General features: G+C 46.0%; 1 protein-coding gene across 2 annotated transcripts in view; it reads right to left on the bottom strand.

Annotated features, from left to right (window-relative positions):
* The window catches only part of LOC137527537 (coagulation factor VIII-like), a 506,000-nt gene that overhangs the window by 480,663 nt on the left and 551 nt on the right, over window positions 1–24,786 (bottom strand). For both annotated transcript variants that reach the window (XM_068248081.1, XM_068248082.1), the window contains exon 2: window positions 12,475–12,578. In XM_068248081.1, coding sequence (XP_068104182.1) covers window positions 12,475–12,578 — 104 coding nt within the window. The remainder of the gene's footprint in view (window positions 1–12,474; window positions 12,579–24,786) is intronic.

Here is a 24,786-nt window from a genome sequence, read left to right as displayed (position 1 = left end):
TCTTTAAATCAATTTGTGCATTCTATACGCCCATACCTTATGATTTGAGGGGTTGGGACAGAACACACGTGGATTACCACGGTAGGAATCTGTCTCCCTTCTTTTTCCAAGGAGAGCGACCGCATCCAGATCCCTAGGGGTCACCCCGAGTGGAGTCGGGTTTGTTGTCTCCACCTGCTTCCTGTGGTCGGTTGCCCCACTGCAACCCACCTTTGTGAGTAGTTTTGTTTTCATCTTTTATATCCACCATTGGTTTGACATATTACACTATTGGGCTCCCGTCCCTGTCTCCTGTGTTTTTTCTCCAGAGGGTGCACAGACACCCACACCTTGCCACCTATCAACAAGACATTCCTGTGGGGAAACCTGACGGAGTTCTATTTGTGCCACTTCAGTTTCGGGTGCAAATTTTGCAATTATTTCATGCACATAAAAATGCAGGGCATCCTGGGGTGGCTAGAACGCAGGATTTACTGTCTAGGTGTGTGTGGTGGCCATCACTGGTTCTAGATTGTAGAGAGTTTGTCAAAAACTGTACAGTTTGTGCCAGGAATAAGCCATCCAGACAAGCTCCTGTGGGCACCCTTCAGCCCATGCCAGTACCTGAGGAACCATGGACCCATTTGTTCATAGACTTTGTGGGCGAACTTCCCAGGTCCGAGGGAAAGACAGTCCTATGGGTGGTAGTCGACATGTTCAGCAAAATGGCTCACTTTATTCCGCTGGACGGACTTCCCTCTGCCCAGGAATTGGCGGATCTCTTCATTCAACACATTTTCCGCTTACATGGCATACCAGAAAATGTGGTGTCAGATAGGGGAGTCCAGTTTGTGTCCAAATTCTGGAGAGCCTTTTGTCATCATCTTGGAATGAACCTGTCATTCTCCTCCGGCTACCACCCACAGACCAATGGGCAAACTGAGAGGGTTAATCAGTCTTTAGAGCAATTTCTTAGATGCTATGTGGCTGACGCGCAGTTAGAGTGGGCAAAGTTTTTGCCATTCGCAGAATTTACGCATAACAACCTGCTACATTCCCATTCCTACATTCCCTGCTCTGGAAGAATGGCAGGGATCTTTTAAGGAGATTTGGACCATGGTCAAAAGGAACTTGGAAAAGGCTTTCCAGATCCAGAAGAAGCAGGCTGATAAAAAACAATCTGTAGAGTGGGAGTTTGTGCCCGGAGACATGGTGTGGGTTTCTACCCGACATCTGGCGCTGAAACAGCCATCAGCAAAATTGGGGCCTAGATTTATAGGCCCATACCCTGTGTCCAAAAAGATTAATAATGTCACCTATGTAATTTCTCTACCACCCAGTATGAGAGGTGTTAACTCATTCCATGTGTCTTTGTTGAAGCCGGCTGTTCATGTGGATTTCTCTCCTTCCCCCCTGAAATGATTGATGGGGAACCTGAGTATGAGATTGAGAGGATTTTGGATTCCCGGCGGGTGCGTAACTCAGTACAGTACCTTGTGCATTGGAAAGGGTATGGGCCTGAGGAGAGACCTTGGGTGCCGGGTCATCGCATGCATGCTCATGAACTTAGAAAAAAGTTTCATGAGTTGCATCCTGAGAAGCCATGCAGGACGTGTCCGGAGTCCACGCCTCAAGGGGGGGGGGGGGTACTGTAACAAATGTTGGAGAGGCAGCCGCGGTGAATAGCGCTACCTCCGCGGCTGCCTCCAGCTCCCTGTCTAGCGTTGTATCTGTGCCTCGGGCATCTAGCACGCCGAGAACGGGTCTGTCTATTGCACATAGGGTTGCTTTGTCGCATGTGCACGCGCATAGACAGGACCTTTATGCGGGGAGGAGGCGCGTCAGCTGACCGGTCAGTCGGCTGACGTCAGAGGAGACGCTCGCCGCTCCTCATTAGCTGATAGGATGGGGCGTGCCTGATGGGTCTCCTCTGCTTCAAAAGCCTAGCTGATTCACTCGCAACTTGTCTGCTGTTGCGAATACTTCGTGTTAGCGCTCAGACCCTTAGATAGTTCCGGTGTGCTTTGATCCGGGAGGAAACTGGGGATTTCACACAAGATAGGAATTGTTTGATAGCTTTAATCATTATACTACTGTGTATTATTTGTGCATGACTCTGGCTCGTTCTGACTATTCTCCTGCTCAGCGATTCTGTACCTTTGCCCATCTGATCTTGCTGCTGACTCTGCCTGTTTATACCTTTCAGTCTCTGCCTTCAGATTTTGTACTGCATCTGTCTGTCTGTTGCCAAACCCGATCTGTCTGACCTCTCTACTCTCACCAGAGGGCCCTTGACTCTGGTGAGGGGCGCTGTACTGTTAGTAACTGCCAGCTCCTCTGGTGAGGTATTGTTAAACCTATCAGTACTACTGTTGCACCAAATCACTATATAATTGTTGTCACCACAGCTTCTGATATACCAGTATTATAGGTGATTCTGCAGATCACCATATAATCAGGTATACATCTGCATTATAGGTGATACTGCAGATCACCTATAATCAGAATTCTGTTATTTGCTGACACAAATCGTTACAGGCCCCTTAAGCCTGATAAGGCCCCTTAAAGGGGAACTTCAGCCTAAACAAACATACTGTTATTAAGTTACATTAGTTATGTTAATTAGAATAGATAAGTAATATAATCTTTTACCCACCCTGTTTTAAAAGAACAGGCAAATGTTTGTGATTCATGGGGGCTGCCATCTTTGTCATGGGGGCAGCCATCTTTTTGGTTGAAAGGAGGTGACAAGGAGCAGGAGACAGTTCCAACTGTCCTGTGTCCTGATTACCCCTCCCAACTGCACACGCTAGGCTTCAAATGTCAAATTCAAAATGTAAAAAAAAAAATTTGCACCAAAACAGCAGAACGAGAACAACAACATCAGAAATCCCATCATGCTTTGCGTATAAGGGGAAAAATGCCTGGGCAGTTTTCTTCCGTGCATCTAAAAATGAGGCTTGTATAAGAGAAACAAAGTTCTGATGCTGTGAAACTGTTAAAGAAACACCAAGCCTTTTCAGTGCTGCTGAGTCGATTTTTAGTCCGGAGGTTCACTTTAACTCTGCTAAGGCACCAATAAGGCCCCTTAACTCTGACAAGGCCCTTTAACTCTGCTAAGGCAACAATAAGGCCCACTATGTCTTAAGGCTCACTAACTGCCTTTTAGCGCTGGTTAGTGAATCAAGCTCATTGTGTACTATAGCTTTAGCTTTTAAAATTCAACAGAAACAAAAATTTTTTTTAAAAAAGTGTGGCATCCTCCATCTAGTATTTTAACAGAAAGTTACAAGATTCCTTAAAGGAACAATGAAAAAGTACAAACATTGCTAACAGGACAGCTAGAAGAAGCACAATCTATTTTGAGCATACACAAAAATAGCAGGTGCCAGTGCCGCACATTATGCAAACTGCTGCTACTAATAGGTATTTTGTTCAACCCTGTTGACCCGGGAAGGGGGGGGGGGGTTAAGGCTAGGGTGCCACTGGGGGTTAAGTTTAATTGCCCACCAGGGTGGGGTGTTAAAGTTAGTTGCCCACCTGGGGGTGTCCTGGGGGTGTTCAGGTAAAGCACCTGGGGGGGGTTCAGGTTAGATAGTAACAAAGAAAATAGACCGGGCACTTTCTCCTCCACTGCTTTATTGCTCAGATGTAGTAAACAGGATAATACATTCATGCTTGGTGCAGACTTCACATCAATGGTGACAGGTGTAAAGAGGTGGATGCAGGCAGAGCAGATGGGCACAACAGCCGTTTCGCTCCCAAAGTTGGAGCTGGGAAAAAAGGGCGCAGGCAGCTAGTGGACAAAAAGGGCGCCGCCATTCACTCCCATAATAAATAACGTTTAATGGGCGCCGAGCAGGAAAAAAGGGCGCCGGAGCTAAATAAAGTTTACAAACGGCGCCCGGAGCTAAATCAAGTTTACAAACGGCGCCCGGAGCTGTTTAATGATTTATAACTGAGCTTGTGGTGATTTTCGTTTATAAAATGCACCCGTGCCGAATAACGTTTATGAAAATACTAAACATATTTATCTTATTTAAATAATTAAAATATTATTTAAAGTTTTATCCCTTACTGTTTGTAAAACATTATTATTCACAAAATAAAGCGATCAGTACGTAACGTAAATTGCAAAATATTTTTTGCATCCACAATTAGTAAAACAATATTATCCACATAATAAAGGGGGGTCTTAGGTTTAGGCACCAACAGGGGGGTCTTAGGTTTAGGCACCAACAGGGGGGTCTTAGGTTTAGGCACCAACAGGGGGGTCTTAGGTTTAGGCACCAACAGGGGGGTCTTAGGTTTAGGCACCAACAGGGGGGTCTAGGGGTTAGGGGTAGGTACAGGGAGGTTTACTTAGGCACCAACAGGGGGGGTCTTAGGTTTAGGCACCAACAGGGGGGTCTTAGGTTTAGGCACCAACAGGGGGGTCTTAGGTTTAGGCACCAACAGGGGGGTCTAGGGGTTAGGGATAGGTACAGGGAGGGTTACTTAGGCACCAACAGGGGGGGTCTTAGGTTTACGCACCAACAGGCTGGTCTTAGGTTTAGGCACCAACAGGGGGGTCTTAGGTTTAGGCACCAACAGGGGGGTCTTAGGTTTAGGCACCAACAGGGAGGTCTTAGGTTTAGGCACCAACAGGGGGGTCTTAGGTTTAGGCACCAACAGGGGGGTCTAGGGGTTAGGAATAGGTACAGGGAGGGTTCTGTGTAAGAGTAGGCTTAAGTATAGTTTTAGTAAAATTTTAGTAATAATTACTAATGTTTTACAACACTTATTACGAACGTAGTTATATTTATATCATCGTTATAAAGAATATTTTCAGATTTTATTATAAGAACAAACCATAAATGAAGGTTATTCACAATAATATACAATTATAACAATTAAACATATATTATTGTTTTTTTTAATAAACGTAATTATAAGTTCAACTTTTGAAACAGGGAAGATTAACGTTTTCACAATTTCCGATTTCATAAACATTATTTAATGATTTATAATTTTGTTAAACATTATTTGTAAACGAAATATAGCACACTATTTTTATAAACGCTATTAATGATTAATTATTAATTAGCGTTTACACCCCGCGCTCTTTTTGTCCGGGTGCCCTTTTTATACGTACGCCCCAAAGTTGCTTGGTCACGTGCTTGTCTGGACGTGACCAAATACCTTTGGCTGTGAAACGGCTGTTGTGCCCATCTGCTCTCCCTGCAGCCACCTCTTCCAACCTGTCAACAATTATGTGTAGTAGAGATGGCCTGAACTGTTCGCCCGGCGAAAAGTTCACGGCAAACAAGGGGTGTTCGCGTTCGCCCCCCAGGCAAACACATGGTGTGTTCGACTCACCCACTATACATTATAATAGAGCCAAACTTTAACCCCTCACCCCAGAGTCAGCAGACACATGGCAGCCAGTCAGCTATCCCTCCCACATGGACCGCGCCCCTCCACCTATCAGAAAGCCAGCACAGCAGCCATTTTGCAGTCTGTGTTTGGCTTGGCAGATCAGCAGGGGCATAGCAATAGAGGTTGCAGAGGTTGCAACCGCACCAGGGCCCATGGGCCAGAGGGGCCCCGAAGGGCCCTCCCTCAACTACAGTATTAGCTTTCTATTGGTCCCGTGCTCATAATAATCACTTCTATACATACTTTGAATAGTGGTAATCATTAACAAACTGTTCCCCACCCCCTTCTTGCACCTCTGACACTGTAGTTGCCATTGGCAGGTTTTGGTGTGCCCTATCAATTGTTATGTATAGAGTGCTTGGGGGGCCCGATTGTAAAACTTGCATCGGAGCCCACAGCTCCTTAGCTATGCCACTGCAGATCAGGGAGAGTGCGCTGCTGACAGGGAGAGTGTTAGGTAGCCCTGTGCTCTGTGTCCTCAGTGCAGATTCATGCTGCTACCACATTGTCCTGAACAGCTAAGCCATTCTTAGGGCTAGTACATTGTTTTTCTTGCTATTGTATTGCTGCTCTGTGTCCATTGCACAAGTTCGCTGTTTGAGACAGGTTTGCTGGTCCTAGTAGTGCACCAACCATAACCCAATAATCCTTCACCACCACTACTGGCATCTAATATCCACTACTGCCCCCTGTATAAGGCCTCAGTGCAGAATCGGTGTTTTAACTGTCAATGAACTACCTCAGCTTGACCATAGAGGCTGAAAAACTTAGATTGCCTGTACTCCCCCGAAAGTGTGCACTAGCACAGCGGCCACTACATACCACTACACAAAGATTGCCGCCGAGAGGACTAACGTCCTGGAGGTGTCAACTAGCAAAAACAATAATTTGCTCACCTGAGGTTATCACTAAAGCTCTGCACGGTTGTTTGTGGTGTGTTTAGCGCTGTGTTTCGTCTGTCAGTGTGAACCGAGCAAAACCCTTACACTATCTTATCGCCGTCTACGCACGTCGAACGTTGTAAACCACTTCATTCCACAAATTTAGGAATGTACTGTGATTTCTGCCCTTTAGAGATTAAAACACGGCTCTGCATCAACTACGTAATTTTTGATTGGTCCCCCTCCAGCATGCCACAGTCCAGGTCTTAGGCCCCTCGAAACAACTTTTCCATCACTTTTGTGGGCAGAAATAGTCCCTATAGATTTTAAAATCCGCCTGCCCATTGAAGTCTATGGTGGTTTGCCAGAATTGCCTGTTCACGAACTTTTGCTGAAATTTGCGTTCGAAGTTTGCAAACCGAAAATCTGATGTTTCGGCCATCACTAATGTGTAGTCTGCATCAAGTGTGAATGTATCACCCTGTTTACTGCATCTGAGCAACAAAGCAGTGGAGGAGAAAGTGCCCGGTCTACTTTTCTTTGTTACTATGTGATGTTCTTGTTTCTTCCACCTGTGACCACCGTGAGCACATCCCATTTGAAGCTGCTGCGTGCCCAGTAAGGGCGAAGACAGGTTAGAGGAGAATCTGTTTGCCATTTTGTGGACCGTATTTTTCCTTATACCCCCAACCAAGAGCCGAGCAACACTTCACTTGTTTGTTATGGGGTTAAGGTTAGGCACCACCAGGGGAGGTTCTGTGTGAGAGTAGGGAGAGGTTAGGTCTTAAGGTGGCCATACACTGGCCCGATTTGCGCCCGTTTCGACAGCAGATTCGATCACTGGGATCGAATCTGCTGCCAATCGTTCACGCTACACGCCGAATTTCGATCCATTCCGTCCGATCCCGTCGATCGCGCCGTGCGGAAAATAACCGTCGATCGTCCGCGGGTAAAGAGCGCATCGCTAGCGGCGTTCGAGTGCCCGACGACCGACGCAATAGAGCCTGCATACATTACCTGCTCCGCCAGCGCGACTCCCGGGTCTCCACTCTTCTCCGTATCGGCTCTGGTCTGGTCTCCTCCGGCATCCTTCCCTTCTTCCTGTCCCGGCAGGAAGTTTAAACAGTAGAGGGCGCTCTACTGTTTAAACTTCCCCCAGACAGGAAGAAGGGAAGCATGCCGGAGACCAGAGCAGACCAGAGCGGAGACGGAGAAGAAGAGCGGTGACCGGGGGCAGTCGCACCAGCGGAGCAGGTAATGTATGCGGGCGGGGGGAGCGGCGGCAGCACCACCACAACAGATTGTGATCGGTTTCAGGCTGAAATCGGTTCACAATCTGTTTGCAGTAAAGGTAGCCATACGATCCCTCTCTGATCAGATTCGATCAGATAGGGATCTGTCTGTTGGTCGAATCTGATGCCAAATCGACCAGTGTATGGCTACCTTTAGTCAGTTATTGGCAAATGTTACCAATATTGCACAATAGGAATCAAGAAGCAGAATATCAGTAAATGTACAGATATTCTACTGCCGGCTATTTCCTGTGCCCTTTTTAAGCGATTCATTTTTTTCATGCCCAAATTAGTTTTAGGCACTTTCTAATATACACATGTACTAAGTGTATTTTATATAAAACTATATATATAAATATATAAATATATATATATATATATATATATATATATATATATATATATATATATATATATATATATATATATATATATATATATATAAAAATAATAAATATATATATATATATATATATATATATATATATATATATATATATTCTAGATCCCACCGAACTCGCCAACTACCACCCTGTGTCTCTTCTACCATTTGCATCCAAATTACTTGAACGCCATATGCATGCTAAACTACGCCATTATTTATCTGCTAACTCCCTGCTGATCAGTTCCAGTCTGGCTTTTGCTCTAACCACTCCACTGAAACTAAATTGCTATTGCTAAATCCACGGCCATTATTTCATACTCATTCTTCTCGATCTGTCATCAGCGTTTGAAAATGTTGACCACATCTTACTCCTACAGATACTTTCATCTATCTGTATAAAGGGTCTCGCTCTCTCCTGGATATCTTTCTTTCTCTCTGGAAGGTCTTTCACAGTCTCTTGCTCGGATCAGATCTCATTTCTCCATCCTTTATCTGTGGGGTTACATCAAGGCTCTGTGCTTGCCCCCCTCCTGTTTTTCATCTACATGCACGGTATTGTCAACTTAATCAATTACTTTGGTTTTCATGGGATGATACACAACTGTACCTCGCAGCCCCAGACCTTAACTCCCTCCTCACTCGTGTCCCTGACTGTCAGCTACAGTATATCATCTTTCATGTCCTCTCGCTTCTTAAAACTTAATATGAGTAAAACAGAACTAATCATTTTTCCCCCGCCTCTGTCCACTTCTCTGCCTGAAATAACAATAAATGTTAATAATAACATTCCTATAACTTCAGTTCCCAAAGCATGGTGCTTGGGAGTAATATTTGACTCCTCTCTCTCTCCATTATTCCTCACTTTCACACCCTAACCAGCTCTTGGCATCTCCAACTTAAAAACATATCTTGCATCCAACCTTTTCTCATTCAGGACACAACTAAAATGTTAATACATGCTCTTATAATATCTCATCTGGACTATTATAACATACTGGACTACCAACTAACAGACTGGCACCACTCCAATCTTTACTGAACTATGCTGCTCGTTGTCTCATTCTTCTTTCTTCTCGCTCTTCCTCTGCTGCTCCTCTTTGTCAAGCTCTTCATTGGCTACCAATTAACCAGAGGATCCAATTCAAACTCTTAACTCTAACTTATAAAGCTCTCCACAATCTCTCTCCTGTGTACATCGCTTCACTAGTTTCCAGATACCAACCAAACCGCAGTCTCAGATCTGCACATTACCTTCTACTGTCTTCCAATAGAATCACCTCCTCGCATTCACGTATACAAGATTTTGCATGTGTTTCACCCCCTTCTCTGGAATCTTCTTCCACATCACATCCATCACTCTCCAATCTTTGATATCTTTAAATGTGCCATCAAAACTCACTTTTTCCATCAAGCATATGCTCTACCTTAGGCCAGTTCACCTTTTGACCTCTGGCCAAGTTGTAGTTCCTACTAGATAACCTAAAACACACTGCCTCTAAGTATAAATATTGTACTCAACCCCAACTCTTGTTCCATTTCTTTAGATCAGGGGTGCCCACACTTTTTCGACTTGCGAGCTACTTTAAAATTTGCAGAGACCAGGAGATCTACCAACATTTAGGTAGCTAGGTATAGGTGACTTCAGTATAGGTAGTTAGGTATAGGTGCCTTTAGTATAGATAGCTAGGTATAGGGGCCTTAAGTATAGGTAGCCAAGTATAATATAGTTGGGTATAGGTGCCATCAGTATAGATAGCAAGGTGTAGGGGCCTTCAGTATAGGTAGCCAGATAGGTATGCATTGGCTGGTATATAACACTGCGTGCTGTCACGCAGGTGCACTGAACAGGTATGCAGTGACTGGTATCAATACAATGTGCAGCGGCCTGTCACACACACACAGGTACCCTGAACAGGTATGCAGTGACTGGTAGTACAAATGTGCAGCTGTCACACACGTGCAGTGAAAAAGTATGACATTGCACATGACCTGCATGACTTTGCACATGCTCAGTAGCATTTGTATGCTATTTTGTCAGGTATGCTAAAATGTTGGAACACTGGCTCTGCAGACTTCAGCATCCCTACAGTACAGAACACTTGTTGAGGGGTAGAGAGGTTGGGGCAGGGCTCTGTACACAAGAGCCTGCTGCACACTAAATAGGAACTGTCTACAAATCTTTGTCTACAAAACTTTGTATGATTCCTTATCAGTGGCTAAGCAGATACAATCATCAGAACCATTGTGCAGAGAGCAGAAAGGTTTTTTTTTTTCCTCAGTGCCCTAAGTTGTCAGTCTCTCAGGACGGGAAAAGAAACATCTCCCCCCACGGGGCCCCCTGCGGCTTCTAGGCCCCCTGCAAATGCATCCCTTGCAGAGTCTATTGTTATGCCCCTGCCTGCACCCACAGTGACTGCTGATCAAACATCTTGTCCCCTGTGAGAGTCAGAGTGCAGCCAGCAGACAGCAATAACAGACAAGGGAATCACATAGACAGCAATAACAGACAGAGGTATCACACAGACAGCAATGACAGACGGGGGGGGGGGGGTCGCACAGACAGCAATAACAAACAGGGAGGTCACACAGACAGCAATAACAGACAGGGGGGGTCACACAGATAGCAATAACAAACAGGGAGGTCACACAGACAGCAATAACAGACAGGGGGGGTCACACAGACAGAAATAACAGACTGGGGGGGGGGGTCACACAGACAGAAATAACAGACTGGGGGGGGGGGGGGGTCACACAGACAGCAATAACAGACAGGGGGACCACACAGACAGCAGTAACAGATGGGGGATCGCACAGACAGCAATCACAGACGGGGGGGGGGGGGGGTCACACAGACAGCAATAACAGACAGGGGATCACACAGACAGCAATAACAGAGAGGGGGGTCACACAGACAGCAATAACAGCTGGTGGGTTAACATTGCAGGGCAGCCTATCACACTACACTTGCTTGACAGTGCAGCTGAACAGACGCTGCCTGTAGAGTCCGTGCTCCATATACTGCTCTCTTCTCCCTGTGCAGACATAATCTACATACCTTTCATGCCACAATGACAGTACTCCCCATCCTGCAAATCTGCTTGGCAAGAGCCTGAGGGAGAGAATCGGTCCCAGTCACCAAGTCTTCAGCTCTCTGAATTTCCAGCCCCACTATCCTCAGCATGCTTCCTCCTCTAGAGTTCAGTGCACTCTCCCCTGGAGCTCCCCCTAGTGGTGCCTCCTTTCGAATCCGTCCCCTGGACAGAACAAGCAGCTGTCAGGGCCCATTCACACTAGACGCGCATTACTGAGCATTTTGCGATTGATTAGCATTTTTTAAAATCGCTCCCATTCACTTTCATTAAAATCTCTGTAAAAATCGGGGAAAAATCGATGCAATTTCCAAATCGCGTACGTGAAAATCGCTGCGATTTTTCCGCGCTTTTAATGAAAGTGAATGAGAGCAATTTTAAAAATGCTAATCAATCACAAAATGCTCAGAAAAGTGCTTCTAGTGTGAATGGGCCCTAACTGTGTGTATCCTTTAGGGACACACACCAGGCGGTTACGGCTGCACAACCTGGGTGCAGGCATGGTGCCCATAGTGCAGGGGGGGGGGGCGCCCATGGCACTAGCCATGACTGCACCCCGCTACATACGCCACTGCGTGGGGTGGGGCTTAGTCAGGTGCTCAAGTGGGTGGGGTTTAGTCAGAGAATCGAGTGACCGCTGCTATGTAAACGAGCACTGGCTGCAGCCAGCTGTTGCATAGTGCAGTGGCTGCTACCCTACGACCACCGGCCCTGGATGAGTGAGCAGGCAGCGGACCAGGGAAAATTTCCCCCGGGAAAAACCGTGCCTGCTGAGCACCCTTATTGTACAGTTTAAGGAGATTTGTATTGCCACAAATGCACAACACAAAGTAACACGCACTAATTTTCACTGTCTCGAAAATATCACAAGTCTTGTTTTGTCCAAGTTCTGGAAACCTGAAGGACAAGATAATATATCTATTCATTTTGGAAATTGAAAGTGTTAAAGAGGACCTGAACTCAGAACGCCTCTCTGCTCTTAAAGATACACAACAGCATAATAACCTTTAAACAAAAAATATTTCTTTGTTACAGCTGATACAAATCCTAAAAAAAATCAGCACAGTTTCTACTTCCTGATTCATGGAAGCATACATATTGTTTACAGCATGTACTTTTTAATGGGCGTATCTGCCATAGGCAGTCATGTGACACAGGGGAGATCAAATTACAAGTAGTGATTAGATACAAATGAGGGGGAATTCAGTCCACTTTAAAGAATTGAGATTGGAAGCAAAAAAAAAAAGCTTTATATGTGATACTAGAAGCCAGATGAGCTAATCAGTGGTCCTAGATGTATAGATAAGGGGAATCAAGGGCTAAGTCATGGGAGTGGGCAAGACAAGGAGATGAGATGAGGAGAGATATAGAAATGCAGTGAACTGTTCAATAAGATTGTGTCTGCAATCCTAGCAGTTTCTTTCTTTTACCTGCCCAGAGTTCCTTTGGCTTTGGTTTTGTAAAAGAAATATCAGTGTATTCCATGTAAATTGCTTTTTTGTAAATTTGATTGTGGAGTGACGTCCCACTTTCCCTGAAACACAAAGCACATTAATCATGTATTTTAAGTAATTTTAAAATTTCTCACACTCATAAATAAATAAAACACCTGATCTAACCTCATGTTTTGAATACAGTATGTATATTGAATTCCATTAATTATTTTATACATTGAATTGAAACATGACAATTTGTTTTATGTACACGTATAGAGTGCATTAAAATGCATCATATGTCATCTAGAAATTACCGTATATTACTGGCTTTCAAAATGATACATGTGTTGCTCACTGGCTTGCTCACTGTGAGATTGCACATAATTGTAATTTACACACAGCTGACTACGAGTTTGGATACTATTGTGATCTGACATCTGTAACTTGCCTGTATCATAGCTTTGTGGGTACTGGTAGTTCCATTGCCTTAAAGGACACATCCAAGGTTTTTTTAAAAAAAAATCCACTTACCTGGGGCTTCCTCCAGCCCGTGGCAGCCATCCTGTGGCCTTGCCGTAGCGCCGGTGGCTCCAGGTCTTCCTCGCCGGCACAGCCGACCTCGCAGGTTGGGTTCCGGGTCGGCCTCTTCTGCGCCCCACCGTGCGGGTCACGTGGTCCGGCCAACGTCATTTGGACGCTACTATGCAGGCACAGAACTACTGCGCCTGCGCAGTAGCATCCAGATGATGTGAGCCGGACCACGTGACCAGTGCCAGGATGTAATAGAAGGCAGGCAGAAACAACTTGTCTCCTGCTCAAGTAGAACGCGCCACATAGGGTGAAGATTGTGGAGATAGCTTGGGGAATAGGGACTGATGTAAAGGCGTTGGATCTGCTGCTCATTTCCAATTCCTTTCAAGATTTGGATCAACTACCTCAGGCGTATCAAGCCACGGAATATATTGGCGCGTTATAAATCAATAACAATTATCTGTCCCATACCTAGTTGAATCTGATAAAATTACCCCTATTTTTATGGATTAATTTTTCCAACCCTAAAACAGTCAATTATTTGCTTAATCTAAAGGTGAAAAGAAGGGGAATTTTCATTTTTCCATTTTAAGATTAGTAACCTATCTCTGCAAATTGCTAACAGGGTATATAGTTACATAGTAACATAGTTATTTGGGTTAAAAAAAATACATACTTCTATTGAGCTGAACCAGAAAATAAAGCCTGCACCCTCACATATCCCTGATGATCCATAGGAAGGCAAAAAACCTTTACAAGGCATAGTCCAATTAGCCCCAAAAGGGAAAAAAATCCTTCCCGACTCCAGATGGCAATCAGATAAAATTCCTGGATCAACACCGCCGGGAATTCTTCTTGCTAGGTAGTGATGATTCTGCACAGTGGCGGACACAGCCAGCAGTGGGCCCCTGTGCAAAATTGCAATTGCGGGCCCCTACGGCCTGCGGCGCGAAGTGCGCCGCAGCAAAAAATGGGTGTGGCTACAACCTGGCAAAAAGTAGGTGTGGATAGAACCTGCGGCGCGGCGTGGCAATGACCGGATGAGGGCGGAGCTAACTGTAATTTAAAGCAAACCCGGGGTGAGGGTTTATTTCCTTTTAAACAATACTTGTTGCCTGGCGGCCCTGCTGATCTATTTGGCTGCAGTAATAAACTGAATTACACCAGCAACAAGCATGCAGCTAATCTTCCTAGTTCTGACAATATTGTCAGAAACCCCTGACCTGCTGCATGCTTGTTCAGGGTCTATGGTTCAAAGAATAAGAGGCAGAGGACCAGCACGGCAGCCAGGCAACTGGTATTGCTTAAAAGGAGAGAAATATGGCAGCCTCAAGATTATTCTCACCTCAGGTTCCCTTGAAAAGTGCAACGCAAAGACAGTGGGCCCAAGTTTTGGTGACCCTTTCACCAGAAAATTCACATAATTGTGCAGGTTTTCTCAAGAAAATACACATCATGTCGGCAGATATGCCCAGAAAATACGTGCAATCATGTCGGCAGATATGCCCAGAAAATACGTGCAATCATGTCGGCAGATATGCCCAGAAAATACGTGCAATCATGTCGACAGATATGCCCAGAAAATACGTGCAATCATGTCGGCAGATATGCCCAGAAAATACGTGCAATCATGTCGGCAGATATGCCCAGAAAATACGTGCAATCAAGTCGGCAGACCTGCCCAGAAAATACGTGCAATCAAGTCGGCAGATATGCCCAGAAAATACGTGCAATCAAGTCGGCAGATATGCCCAGAAAATACGTGCAATCATGTCGGCAGATTTGCGCAGAAAATACATGCAATCATGTGGCAGACCTGCCCGGAACATACACCTGCTAATATAAATAAAAAAACAAAAACATTTACTCACCTGCAGCAGCAGACCTCCTGTCCCAGCCTCCATCCGGCGCGCAGCTTCCTTGGGTGGTTGGGTGGATAGGTAGCCTGGTGGGTGGGTAGGTAGGTAGGCAGCCTGGTGGGTGGGTAGGTAGCCCTTAGCCGGGTGGGTAGGTAGCCTGGTGGGTGGGTGGGTAGGTACCCGGGTGGGTGGCTGGTTAGCTGGGTGGGTAGGTAGCCTGGTGGGTGGGTGGGTAGCCGGGTGGGTAGGTAGCCTGGTGGGTGGGTGGGTAGGTAGGTAGCCTGGTGGGTGGGTAGCCCTTAGCTGGGTGGGTAGGTAGCCGGGTGGGTGGGTAGGTAGCCGGGTGGGTGGGTGGGTAGGTAGGTAGCCTGATGGGTGGGTGGGTAGGTAGCCCTTAGCCGGGTGGGCAGGTAGCCGGGTGGGTGGCTGGGTAGCTAGGTAGCCTGGTGGGTGGGTAGGTAGCCGGGTGGGTAGGTTGCCAGATGGGTGGGTGGGTAGGTAGCCTGGTGGGTAGGTAGCCTGGTGGGTTGGTAACTAGCCCGGTAGGTAGGTAGGTAGGTAGCCTGGTGGGTGGGTAGGTAGGTAGGCAGCCTGGTGGGTGGGTAGCCGGGTGGGTAGGTAGCCTGGTGGGTGAGTTGGTAACTAGCCCGGTAGGTAGGTAGCCGGGTGGGTGGGTGGTTAGGTAGGTAGCCGGGTGGGTAGGTAGGTAGGTAGCCGGGTGGGTAGGTAGGTAGGAAGCCTGGTGGGTGTGTGGGTAGGTAGCCCTTAGCCGGGTGGGTGGCTGGGTAGCTGGGTGGGTAGGTAGCCTGGTGGGTGTGTAGGTAGCCTGGTGGGTAGGTGGGTAGGTAGGTAGCCTGGTGGGTAGGTAGCCAGGTGGGAAGGTAGCCTGGTGGGTGGGCTGGTAACTAGTCCGGTAGGTAGGTAGGTAGGTAGCCTGGTGGGTGGGTAGGTAGGTAGGTAGGCAGCCTAGTAGGTGGGTAGCCGGGTGGGTAGGTAGCCTGGTGGGTGGGTTGGTAACAAGCCCGGTAGGTAGGTAGGTAGGTAGGTAGGTGGGTGTGTGGTTAGGTAGGTAGCCGGGTGGGAAGGTAGGTAGGTAGCCGGGTGGGTAGGTAGTCGGGTAGGTAGGTAGGTAGGAAGCCTGGTGGGTGGGTAGGTAGCCGGGTGGGTAGGTAGCTGGGTGGGTAGGTAGCCGGGTGCGGGTGGGTAGGCAGGTAGCAGGGTGGGTGGGTTTCTATCCGGGTGGGAGGCCCGACTCCTATCCCCCCCCCCCTTCCTCACCTCGGAGGGCCCCCCTCCCGGTATGCGCGGCGGGAGAGCGGCAAATACAGGAAGTCTCCGGGGCTCCAGGCAGGCGCTAGAGGCTCAGCCGCTTGGTCTCCAATATGTCTCCAACTCTGTATACTGCTCGCTACTTCCTGGTTTAGTAGCGAGCCGTATATAGAGTTGGAGACATCGGAGACCAAGCGGCCGCTGAGCCTCTAGCGCCTGCCTGGAGCCCCGGAGACATCCTGTATTTGCCGCTCTCCCGCCGCGCATACCGGGAGGGGGGCTCCCCGAGGTGAGGGAGGGAGGATAGGAGTCGGGGCCCCCCAGGGAGAACAAAAAAAAAATTAAAAAAAATTAACGGGCCCCTGAAGCAACGGAACTTCAGGGGCCCTCTTGCGGCGGCACGGCCTGCATGGCCGTATGTCCGCCACTGATTCTGCACAATTTTGTATCATCTGCAAGAATAGCAACATTGCTTTCTACTTCATGTAACGGGTCATTAATAGATACATTGAACAGTACTGTCTCCTGTGGGACCCCACTGCTAACAGTCACCCATTTTGAATATGATCCATTGACCAGAACTCTTTGTTTTCTGTACATTAGAGTCCATGCACACAGACTCTTCCCCAGTTCTTGCATCCTCAACTTTTGTATCAGACTTTTGTGGGGAACAGTGTCGAAGGCCTTTGCAAAGTCCAAGTATATCACATCTGCAGTGTTCCCGAAATATCCACACTAGTGTTCACCACCTCATAAAAGCTGAGCATGTTAGTCAAACAGGAGCTGTCCTTAGTAAACCCATGCTGGGTGGTTTCCTTAGGATCTCAAAAGGTATTCTGTACTCAAAAAAAAAATATTTAAGTGATAAAGAACTTCCATTTGGAAAATCCTAAATATGGCAGTAGAAACTTCATGTCAGTATATATAGTTTAGGACATCTCTGTAACATGTGCTATGAATCTCCATGTTCCCTCCTATATGTAGTGCAAAGAGGAACATCTCAAGAACCCATCTTAGAGAACCACTTCTGTATCAGATGCACTCTGTACAGTCATTTGGTTTGGGAATTTTTATTGTGATCCCTTTACTAACAAATGAGGTACCAAATGCAATGCCTCTACCCAATCTTCTGCTGTAAGATCACCAATCTCTGTTTGCAATTGAAACGCACACTTAGTGGAAAACGGAGCCAACTTACAGTGGGATACAAAAGTTTGGGCAACCTTGTTAATCATCATGATTTTCCTGTATAAATCATTGGTTGTTATGATAAAAAAAATGTCAGTTAAATATATCATATAGGACACACACACAGTGATATTTGAGAGGTGAAATGAAGTTTTTTTGAATTTACAGAAAGTGTGGAATAATTGTTTAAATAAAATTAGGCAGGTGCATAAATTTGGGCACCACAAAAAAATAAATGAAATCGATATTTAGTAGATCCTCCTTTTGCAGAAATTACAGCCTCTAAAGATAGTCTGGATTTTGATTGAAGGTATTTTGGACCATTCCTCTTTATAAAACATCTCTAGTTCATTCAGGTTTGATGGCTTCCGAGCATGGACAGCTCTCTTTAACTCACACCACAGATTTTCAATTATATTCAGGTTTGGGAACTGAGATGGCCATTCCAGAACACTGTACTTGTTCCTCTACATGAATGCCTTAGTGGATTTTGAGCTTGAGTTGTTGTCTTGTTGAAAAATCCAGCCCCGGCGCAGCTTCAGCTTTGTCACTGAGTCCTGGACATTGGTCTCCAGAATCTGCTGATACTGAGTGGAATCCATGTGTCCCTCAACTTTGACAAGATTCCCAGTCCCTGCACTGGCCACACAGCCCCAAAGCATGATGGAACCACCACCATATTTTACTGTCGGTAGCAGGTGTTTTTTTTTTTTTGGGCAATGCTGTGTTGTTTTTCCTCCATGCATAACCTCCCTTGTTATGCCTAAGTAACTCAATTTTAGTTTTATCAGTCCACATCACCTTATTCCAAAATGAGGCTGGCTTGTTCAAATGTGCTTTAGCATACCTCAAGTCAGGGGTGTGGCAATAGGGGGTGCAGAGGTAGCCACCGCATCGGGGCCCTTGGGCCTTAGGGGCCCGGAAGGGCCCTCCCTCAACTACAGTATTAGCTCTCTATTGGTCCTGTGCTCATAATAATCACTTCTATAGATGCTTTTAATAGTGGTAAACTGTTCCGCATCCCCTTTTTGCACCTCTGACACTGCCAATGCCATTGGCAGGTTTTGGTGCGCCGTGTCAATTGTTATGTATAGAGTGCTTGGGGACCCCATTGTAAAACTTGCATCGGGGCCCACAGCTCCTTAGCTATGCCACTGCCTCAAGTGGATCTGTTTGTGCTGTGGGCAGAGAAAAGGCTTCCTCTGCATTACTCTCGCATACAGCATCTCCTTGTGTAAAGTGCGCTTAATGGTTGAACGATGCACACTGACTCCATCTGCAGCAAGATGAAGTTGTAGGTCTTTGGTGCTGGTCTGTGGGTTGACTCCGACTGTTCTCACCATCCGTGGCTTCTGTTTATCCAAGATCTTTCTTGGTCTCCCACTTCGAGCCTTAACTTGAACTGAGAGCCTGTGGTCTTCCATTTCCTCAATATGTTCCTAACTGTGGAAACAGACAGCTGAAATCTCTGAGACAGCTTTCTGTATCCTTCTCCTAAACCATGATGATGAACAATCTCTTTGTCTTCAGGTCATTTGAGAGTTGTTTTGAGACCCCCATGTTGCTGCTCTTCAGAGATAATTAAAAGAGGAGGGAAACTTACAATTGAGCCCCTTAAATACTCTTTCTCATAATTGGATTCACCTGTGTATGTAGGTCAGGGGTCACTGAGCTTACCAAGCCAATTTAAACTCCAATAATTAGTTCTAAAGGGTTTGGAATCAATACAATGACAACAGTGCCCACATTTATGCACCTGCCTAATTTTATTTAAACAATTATTGCACACTTTCTGTGAATCCAATAAACTTTATTTCACTACTAAAATATCACTGTGTGTGTCTCCCATATGATATATTTTACTGACATTTCTTATTGTAACAACCAACGATTTATACAAGAAAATCATGACGATTAACAAGGTTGCCCAAACTTTTGTATCCCACTGTATATTGGTGATAGGTTTATTTAAAGCTCAAAAGATTGTCTTTGCATGATAAATGTATGTTGAAACTGCAGATATCAAAATAATTCACCTCACTCCATGGGAGTTACAAAAGAGATGTCATATCTGGATAGGGAATAATTTGCCCTCTCTGAAGTACATGTGCAATTAGTCACAGACCGTAGGATAAAAACTTTCTGCTTTAAACATAAAGTGAGTCAAAAGATCCTTAGAAGGATTCTTTTATTCCTATGCGTTCCAACCTGCTAGGTGTTGAAGCTGGGCTGCAATAAAATAAGTCTAGGCATTTGGAAACCCGATATTTCCACCCTATACATAATACATCTTCTCATACGATCAACTGGATTGAACCGATTATATTCAAAATGTCCGATCAGCTCTTGATCGATAACAGGATCAATTTTGGGAAGTTATCATCAAAAAATCTATCCTGTTATCGATCAGGATCAGTTTGGACATGTACAGATGATGCAACTTCCTTTTCCAGTTACTTATCGATCTGAGGGGAATTTGAATCATGTCATGTGTACCCAGCATAAGACTGTCATTCATTGTTTAAAATAAAGGTCAAAAGAAGGGGAATTTACATTTTGTCATTGTTTTAAGATTAGTAACCTAGCTTTATAAAGACCTCTGTGAATTGCTAACAGGGCAGTGTCCTTAGGATCGGAAAGGTATTCTGTACTCAAAACATAAACAGTAAAGTTATTAGGAACGTCCACTAATCCTAGATAAGGCAGTCGCAAACTTCATGCCAGCGTCTTGGTAATTTAGGACATCTCTGTAACATGTGCTGTGAATCTCCATCTGCCACTCTAGGTGCCCACTGCCCAGGCAACCCCTTTTTTATTTCCAATAACAGTGCCTCTTTGGCCGTGCAAAGGTCTTGATTCACTAAACCGTGATAACTCAAATATCACACCTTATCAAAGATATCACACCTTATCAAAGATATCACACCTAATCAAAGCTATCACACCTTATCAAAGTTAACACGCCATATCAGAGTAGCATAGCGAGTGCTGCAAACTTATGCCTGCTAATTGGCAATGGCACTCGTCCTGCCCTGAGCCCCTGCGGGTTCGTAGCGGTCCCTATGCTACTCAGATAAGGCATGTTAACTGTGATAAGGTGTGATATCTTTTATAAGGTGTGATATTTGAGTTATCACGGTTTAGTGAATCAAGCCCAAAATAAGCTCCACCTCTGACTGCAATAAGCCCCACTCATTACCCTATGGTATTCATGCCGGCGTGACAGATGAACCTTTAACACAATCATGGGAGGTGGCACATATGCACTTGGAGGGCAGCTGCAGAGTGAATTCAAATTGGTGTACAGTACATGTGCAGGCAATAGGATTCGATAGGATTCGATCAAAGAGGGATCTATCTAATGATCAATCTGGCAGCAGATAGAACAATATTCTGGCGTATAAGACTACTTTTAAACCCTTGAAAATCTTCTGAAAAGTCAGGGGTCGTCTTATACGCCGGGTGTCATTGATGCCGGGTGATACGTCCTATCCAGTTACTGCCTCTCAGATCTCGCTGCTGAGGACTGTAGTGAAGCGGTGCAGGCACACATGTGTAAGATCTGAGAAGCAGAGAAGGAGGTAAACAGGATACAAGGGTGGGCCACAAGGGTGAAATAGGCATGTTTTATGGGCACAGTGCAATCTATTCTTCCATACCTCTCTAATAAACAGGTAGTCAAGGAGAGCTGACTAATCCACTTAGGGAGAGTTGACCAATCCAACCAGTCAATCGCCTATATACAGTACTGTTGGATACTGGGTACCACATGCAGTACAGCTCCAGTCTCTGTTCATACATAGCACCATGTGATTTTTTTTAATTGTTATTTGATGTGCGTTGGAAGAGGGGTAGTCTTAGACGGCGAGTATATCCTAAACTCTATATTTTAACTGGAAAAGTGGGGGGGTCATCTTATACGCCCAGTCATCTTATTCACCAGAATATACGGTAATCACCTGGAAGTGTATCCAGGGCAGAATTTGTACTTTCCAGCTACCTAGTCCCGTTGCCACCAACCGCACAGATACACGCGTGTGCACGTGCGTGCACGCACACACACACACACACACATACACACACACACACACACTATCATTCTGTGAAACACCCTGACTAGTGTCACTGTTTTACAGGAGGAAAAGCCTGCTTTGTGCCTGGTATACACAATGCAAATTCCCGTCAGGTCGACAGGTCAAATCAATAATTTCCAATAAGTCTAATCTAATTTCCATTCTTTTTTTTTTTTTTGTGGCGGGCAGCTTAAAAGGTGTCTATGCAAAAAAGGTGCAAGAAAAAAGGGTCACAAAAGGCTTACATGCAAAAAAGACGCAAGTAAAAATGGTCACAAAATAGCAGTAGTGGCATATCAGTAAATTTACCAATATTCTATTATCTTCAATAGTAGAATATTGGTAATTTTATGGATAAACTACTATCCACTATAGTAGAATATCAGTAATTTTACCAATATTATACTATGCTTCTCTGTACCCTAAATCTCAAGTGAACCCTCCCTTATCTACGATTAACAAGAACTCTACCCTATCTGTGCTTAAAACGAATCATCTCCCTCCTACTACTAACACTAACCACCCCGCATTTGCCAATATTTAGCACCCGAGATCTGCTACAGTATATCTGAACTCTGGTGAACTACTGTTCCAAGCATCCCTGAAGCCTTTTCTGCTGAGTTCCGCTACACTCTAGTGGAACTCTTTTGCCACTATTTTTTTATCCTCCTCCCTGCCCAAATTTCTGGCTAAAGCCAATGCCCAGGGCCAGCCTTAGATTTCACAGCGCCCTGAGCGTAACCAGATTTTGGTGCCCCCCCCCCCACATTCATCCTCTTCGCGTGTGAGTGCACCACACACATACACTAATGGGGGGGGGAGGGGGGGGATGGCGGGGGGATCTGCTGCCTAAATACACTAAAAGGGGATCTGCGACTGCAAGACTAGTAGCCTAAGCCTATATACACTAAAGGGGGGATCTGCCTACATATACACGACCAGATCCCCCCCTTAGTGTATATGGGCTTAGGCTACTAGTCTTGCAGTCGCAGATCCCCTTATAGTGTATTTAAGCAGCAGATCCCCCCCCCCCTTAGTGTAAGTGTCCAGCTACAGATCCCCCCCAGTATAGGTTAGCCAGATGAGTGCCCACAGTATAGGTAGCCAGTATACTTGTCCCAGCTATAGGTTAGATAGGTAGGTGCCCCCAGTACAGGTTAGATAGGTAGCTGCCCCCAGTGTATAGGTTAGATAGGTAGGTACCTGCAATATTGGTTAGATAGGTAGCTGCCCCAGTATAGATTAGATAGGTAACTGCCCCCAGTATAGATTAGATAGGTAGATGCCCCCAGTATAGATTAGATAGGTAGCTGCCCCCAGTATAGATTAGATAGGTAGCTGCCCCCAGTATAGATTAGTTAGGTAGCTACCCCCAGTATAGGATAGATAGGTAGCTGCCCCCAGTATAGATTAGATAGGTAGGTGCCCCCAGTATAGGTTAGATAGGTAGGTGCCCCCAGTATAGGTTAGATAGGTAGGTGCCCCCAGTATAGGTTAGATAGGTAGCTGCCCCCAGTATAGATTAGATAGGTAGGTGCCCCAAGTATAGGTTAGATAGGTAGCTACCCCCAGTATAGGTTAGATAGGTAGCTGCCCCCAGTATAGATTAGATAGGTAGGTGCCCCCAGTATCGGTTAGATAGGTAGCTGCCCCCAGTATAGGTTAGATCGGTAGCTGCCCCCAGTATAGGTTAGATAGGTAGCTGCCCCCAGTATAGGTTAGATAGGTAGCTGCCCCCAGTATAGGTTAGATAGGTAGGTGCCCCCAGTATTGGCTAGATAGGTAGGTGCCCCCAGTGTAGATTAGATAGGTAGCTGCCCCCCAGTATAGGTTAGATAGGTAGGTTCCCCCAGTATTGGCTAGACAGGTAGGTGCCTCCAGTATAGATTAGATAGGTAGCTACCCCCAGTATAGGTTAGATAGGTAGGCGCCCCCAGTATTGGCTAGATAGGTAGGTGCCCCCAGTGTAGATTAGATAGGTAGGTGCCCCCAGTATAGATTAGATAGGTAGCTGCCCCCCAGTATAGATTAGGTAGGTAGGTAGGTAGGTAACACCCCCCCCCCTAGGTAGGTAGGTAGCCCCCCCCCCCCCCCCATAGAGGAGGGGGGAGCCGCGGGGAGGGCAGCCCGACCTCTCCCTCCCTTCCTCTCCGGGCACCCTCCGTGCTCCCCCCCCTCCGATCCGATGCAGACTGCTAAGGGAACAACTCACCTTCCTGGTTCCGATCGCCGGCTCCTCTCACTTGCTGCTGGTCGCCTCTTCTACATAGCCGCTGATGCACAATAAACTTCCTGTTAAGCAGGAAGTTTATTGTGCATCAGCGGCTATGTAGAAGAGGCGACCAGCAGCAAGTGAGAGGAGCCGGCGATCGGAACCAGGAAGGTGAGTTGTTCCCTTAGCAGTCTGCATCGGATCGGAGGGGGGGGGAGCACGGAGGGTGCCCGGAGAGGAAGGGAGGGAGAGGTCGGGCTGCCCTCCCCGCGGCTCCCCCCTCCATCACGGCGGCCACACGGGCATGTTTGCCCCATCACCCCCAGCAGCGCACCAGGGGGCGGAGCGAGACGGACCCAGCCGGGGCCCTGCAGTTGCGGCCAGGTCAGGTGGCACGAGCGCCCCCTGGAAGCCGGCGCCCTGAGCGATCGCACCGGTCGCTCAGGTCAAAGGCCGGCCCTGCCAATGCCCACATTTTCCTGGCACTGCCTGCACTGAAATAGTCTGTTTCTTGTAAAAAAAAAAAAAATCCTGTTGAATAGTATTGTCTAAGGAGTGGCAGTCCATGCTCAGTATCTCACAGTCGTTTTATACAAATCATCACATCTAGCTTGACAAAGATGGCTGCATACTAAACAGAAGTACAAGTTGCCTAGTAATGTTTTACTCATATCACACTCACACCAATATATATGTTGAATAAGGGTGAAAAATTGGATATAATGTGGATAATTCATTTAGGTAGATCCATATTTTATATGACCAAGTTATCCCCCACATGAAATGACCAAGTTATCCCTCATATAGCCATGACCAAGCTATCCCCCACATAGCCATGACCAAGCTATCCCCCACATAGCCATGTCCAAGTTATTCCCCACATTTTTCTCATTAATGGAAATAAAAAGGTTATTCTTATCAATCTAAAAAAATGTAAACAGTAGAATCAGGTCAAAATCTTGAAAGGTAAAAAAACCAGTTACTGTTACAAAGAAACAAATATATACAAGTCAAAGATTAGAGACGGGCATTAGGCTTTTCAAATTTGAAAAAAGTTAACAATAACTTCTATTTAAAGTGCGTATTAAGTGGGGAAAAATGTTGAGTTGTACTTACCTTGGGCATGCAGCCTCCCAAAATATCTGAGGTCCTCGTTGTCCTTCCAGTCCCCTCT

This window comes from Hyperolius riggenbachi, chromosome 8 (assembly GCF_040937935.1).
Source record: "Hyperolius riggenbachi isolate aHypRig1 chromosome 8, aHypRig1.pri, whole genome shotgun sequence".
Taxonomy (NCBI): Eukaryota; Metazoa; Chordata; class Amphibia; order Anura; family Hyperoliidae; genus Hyperolius; species Hyperolius riggenbachi.
This window is presented reverse-complemented; position numbering and strand designations above follow the sequence as displayed.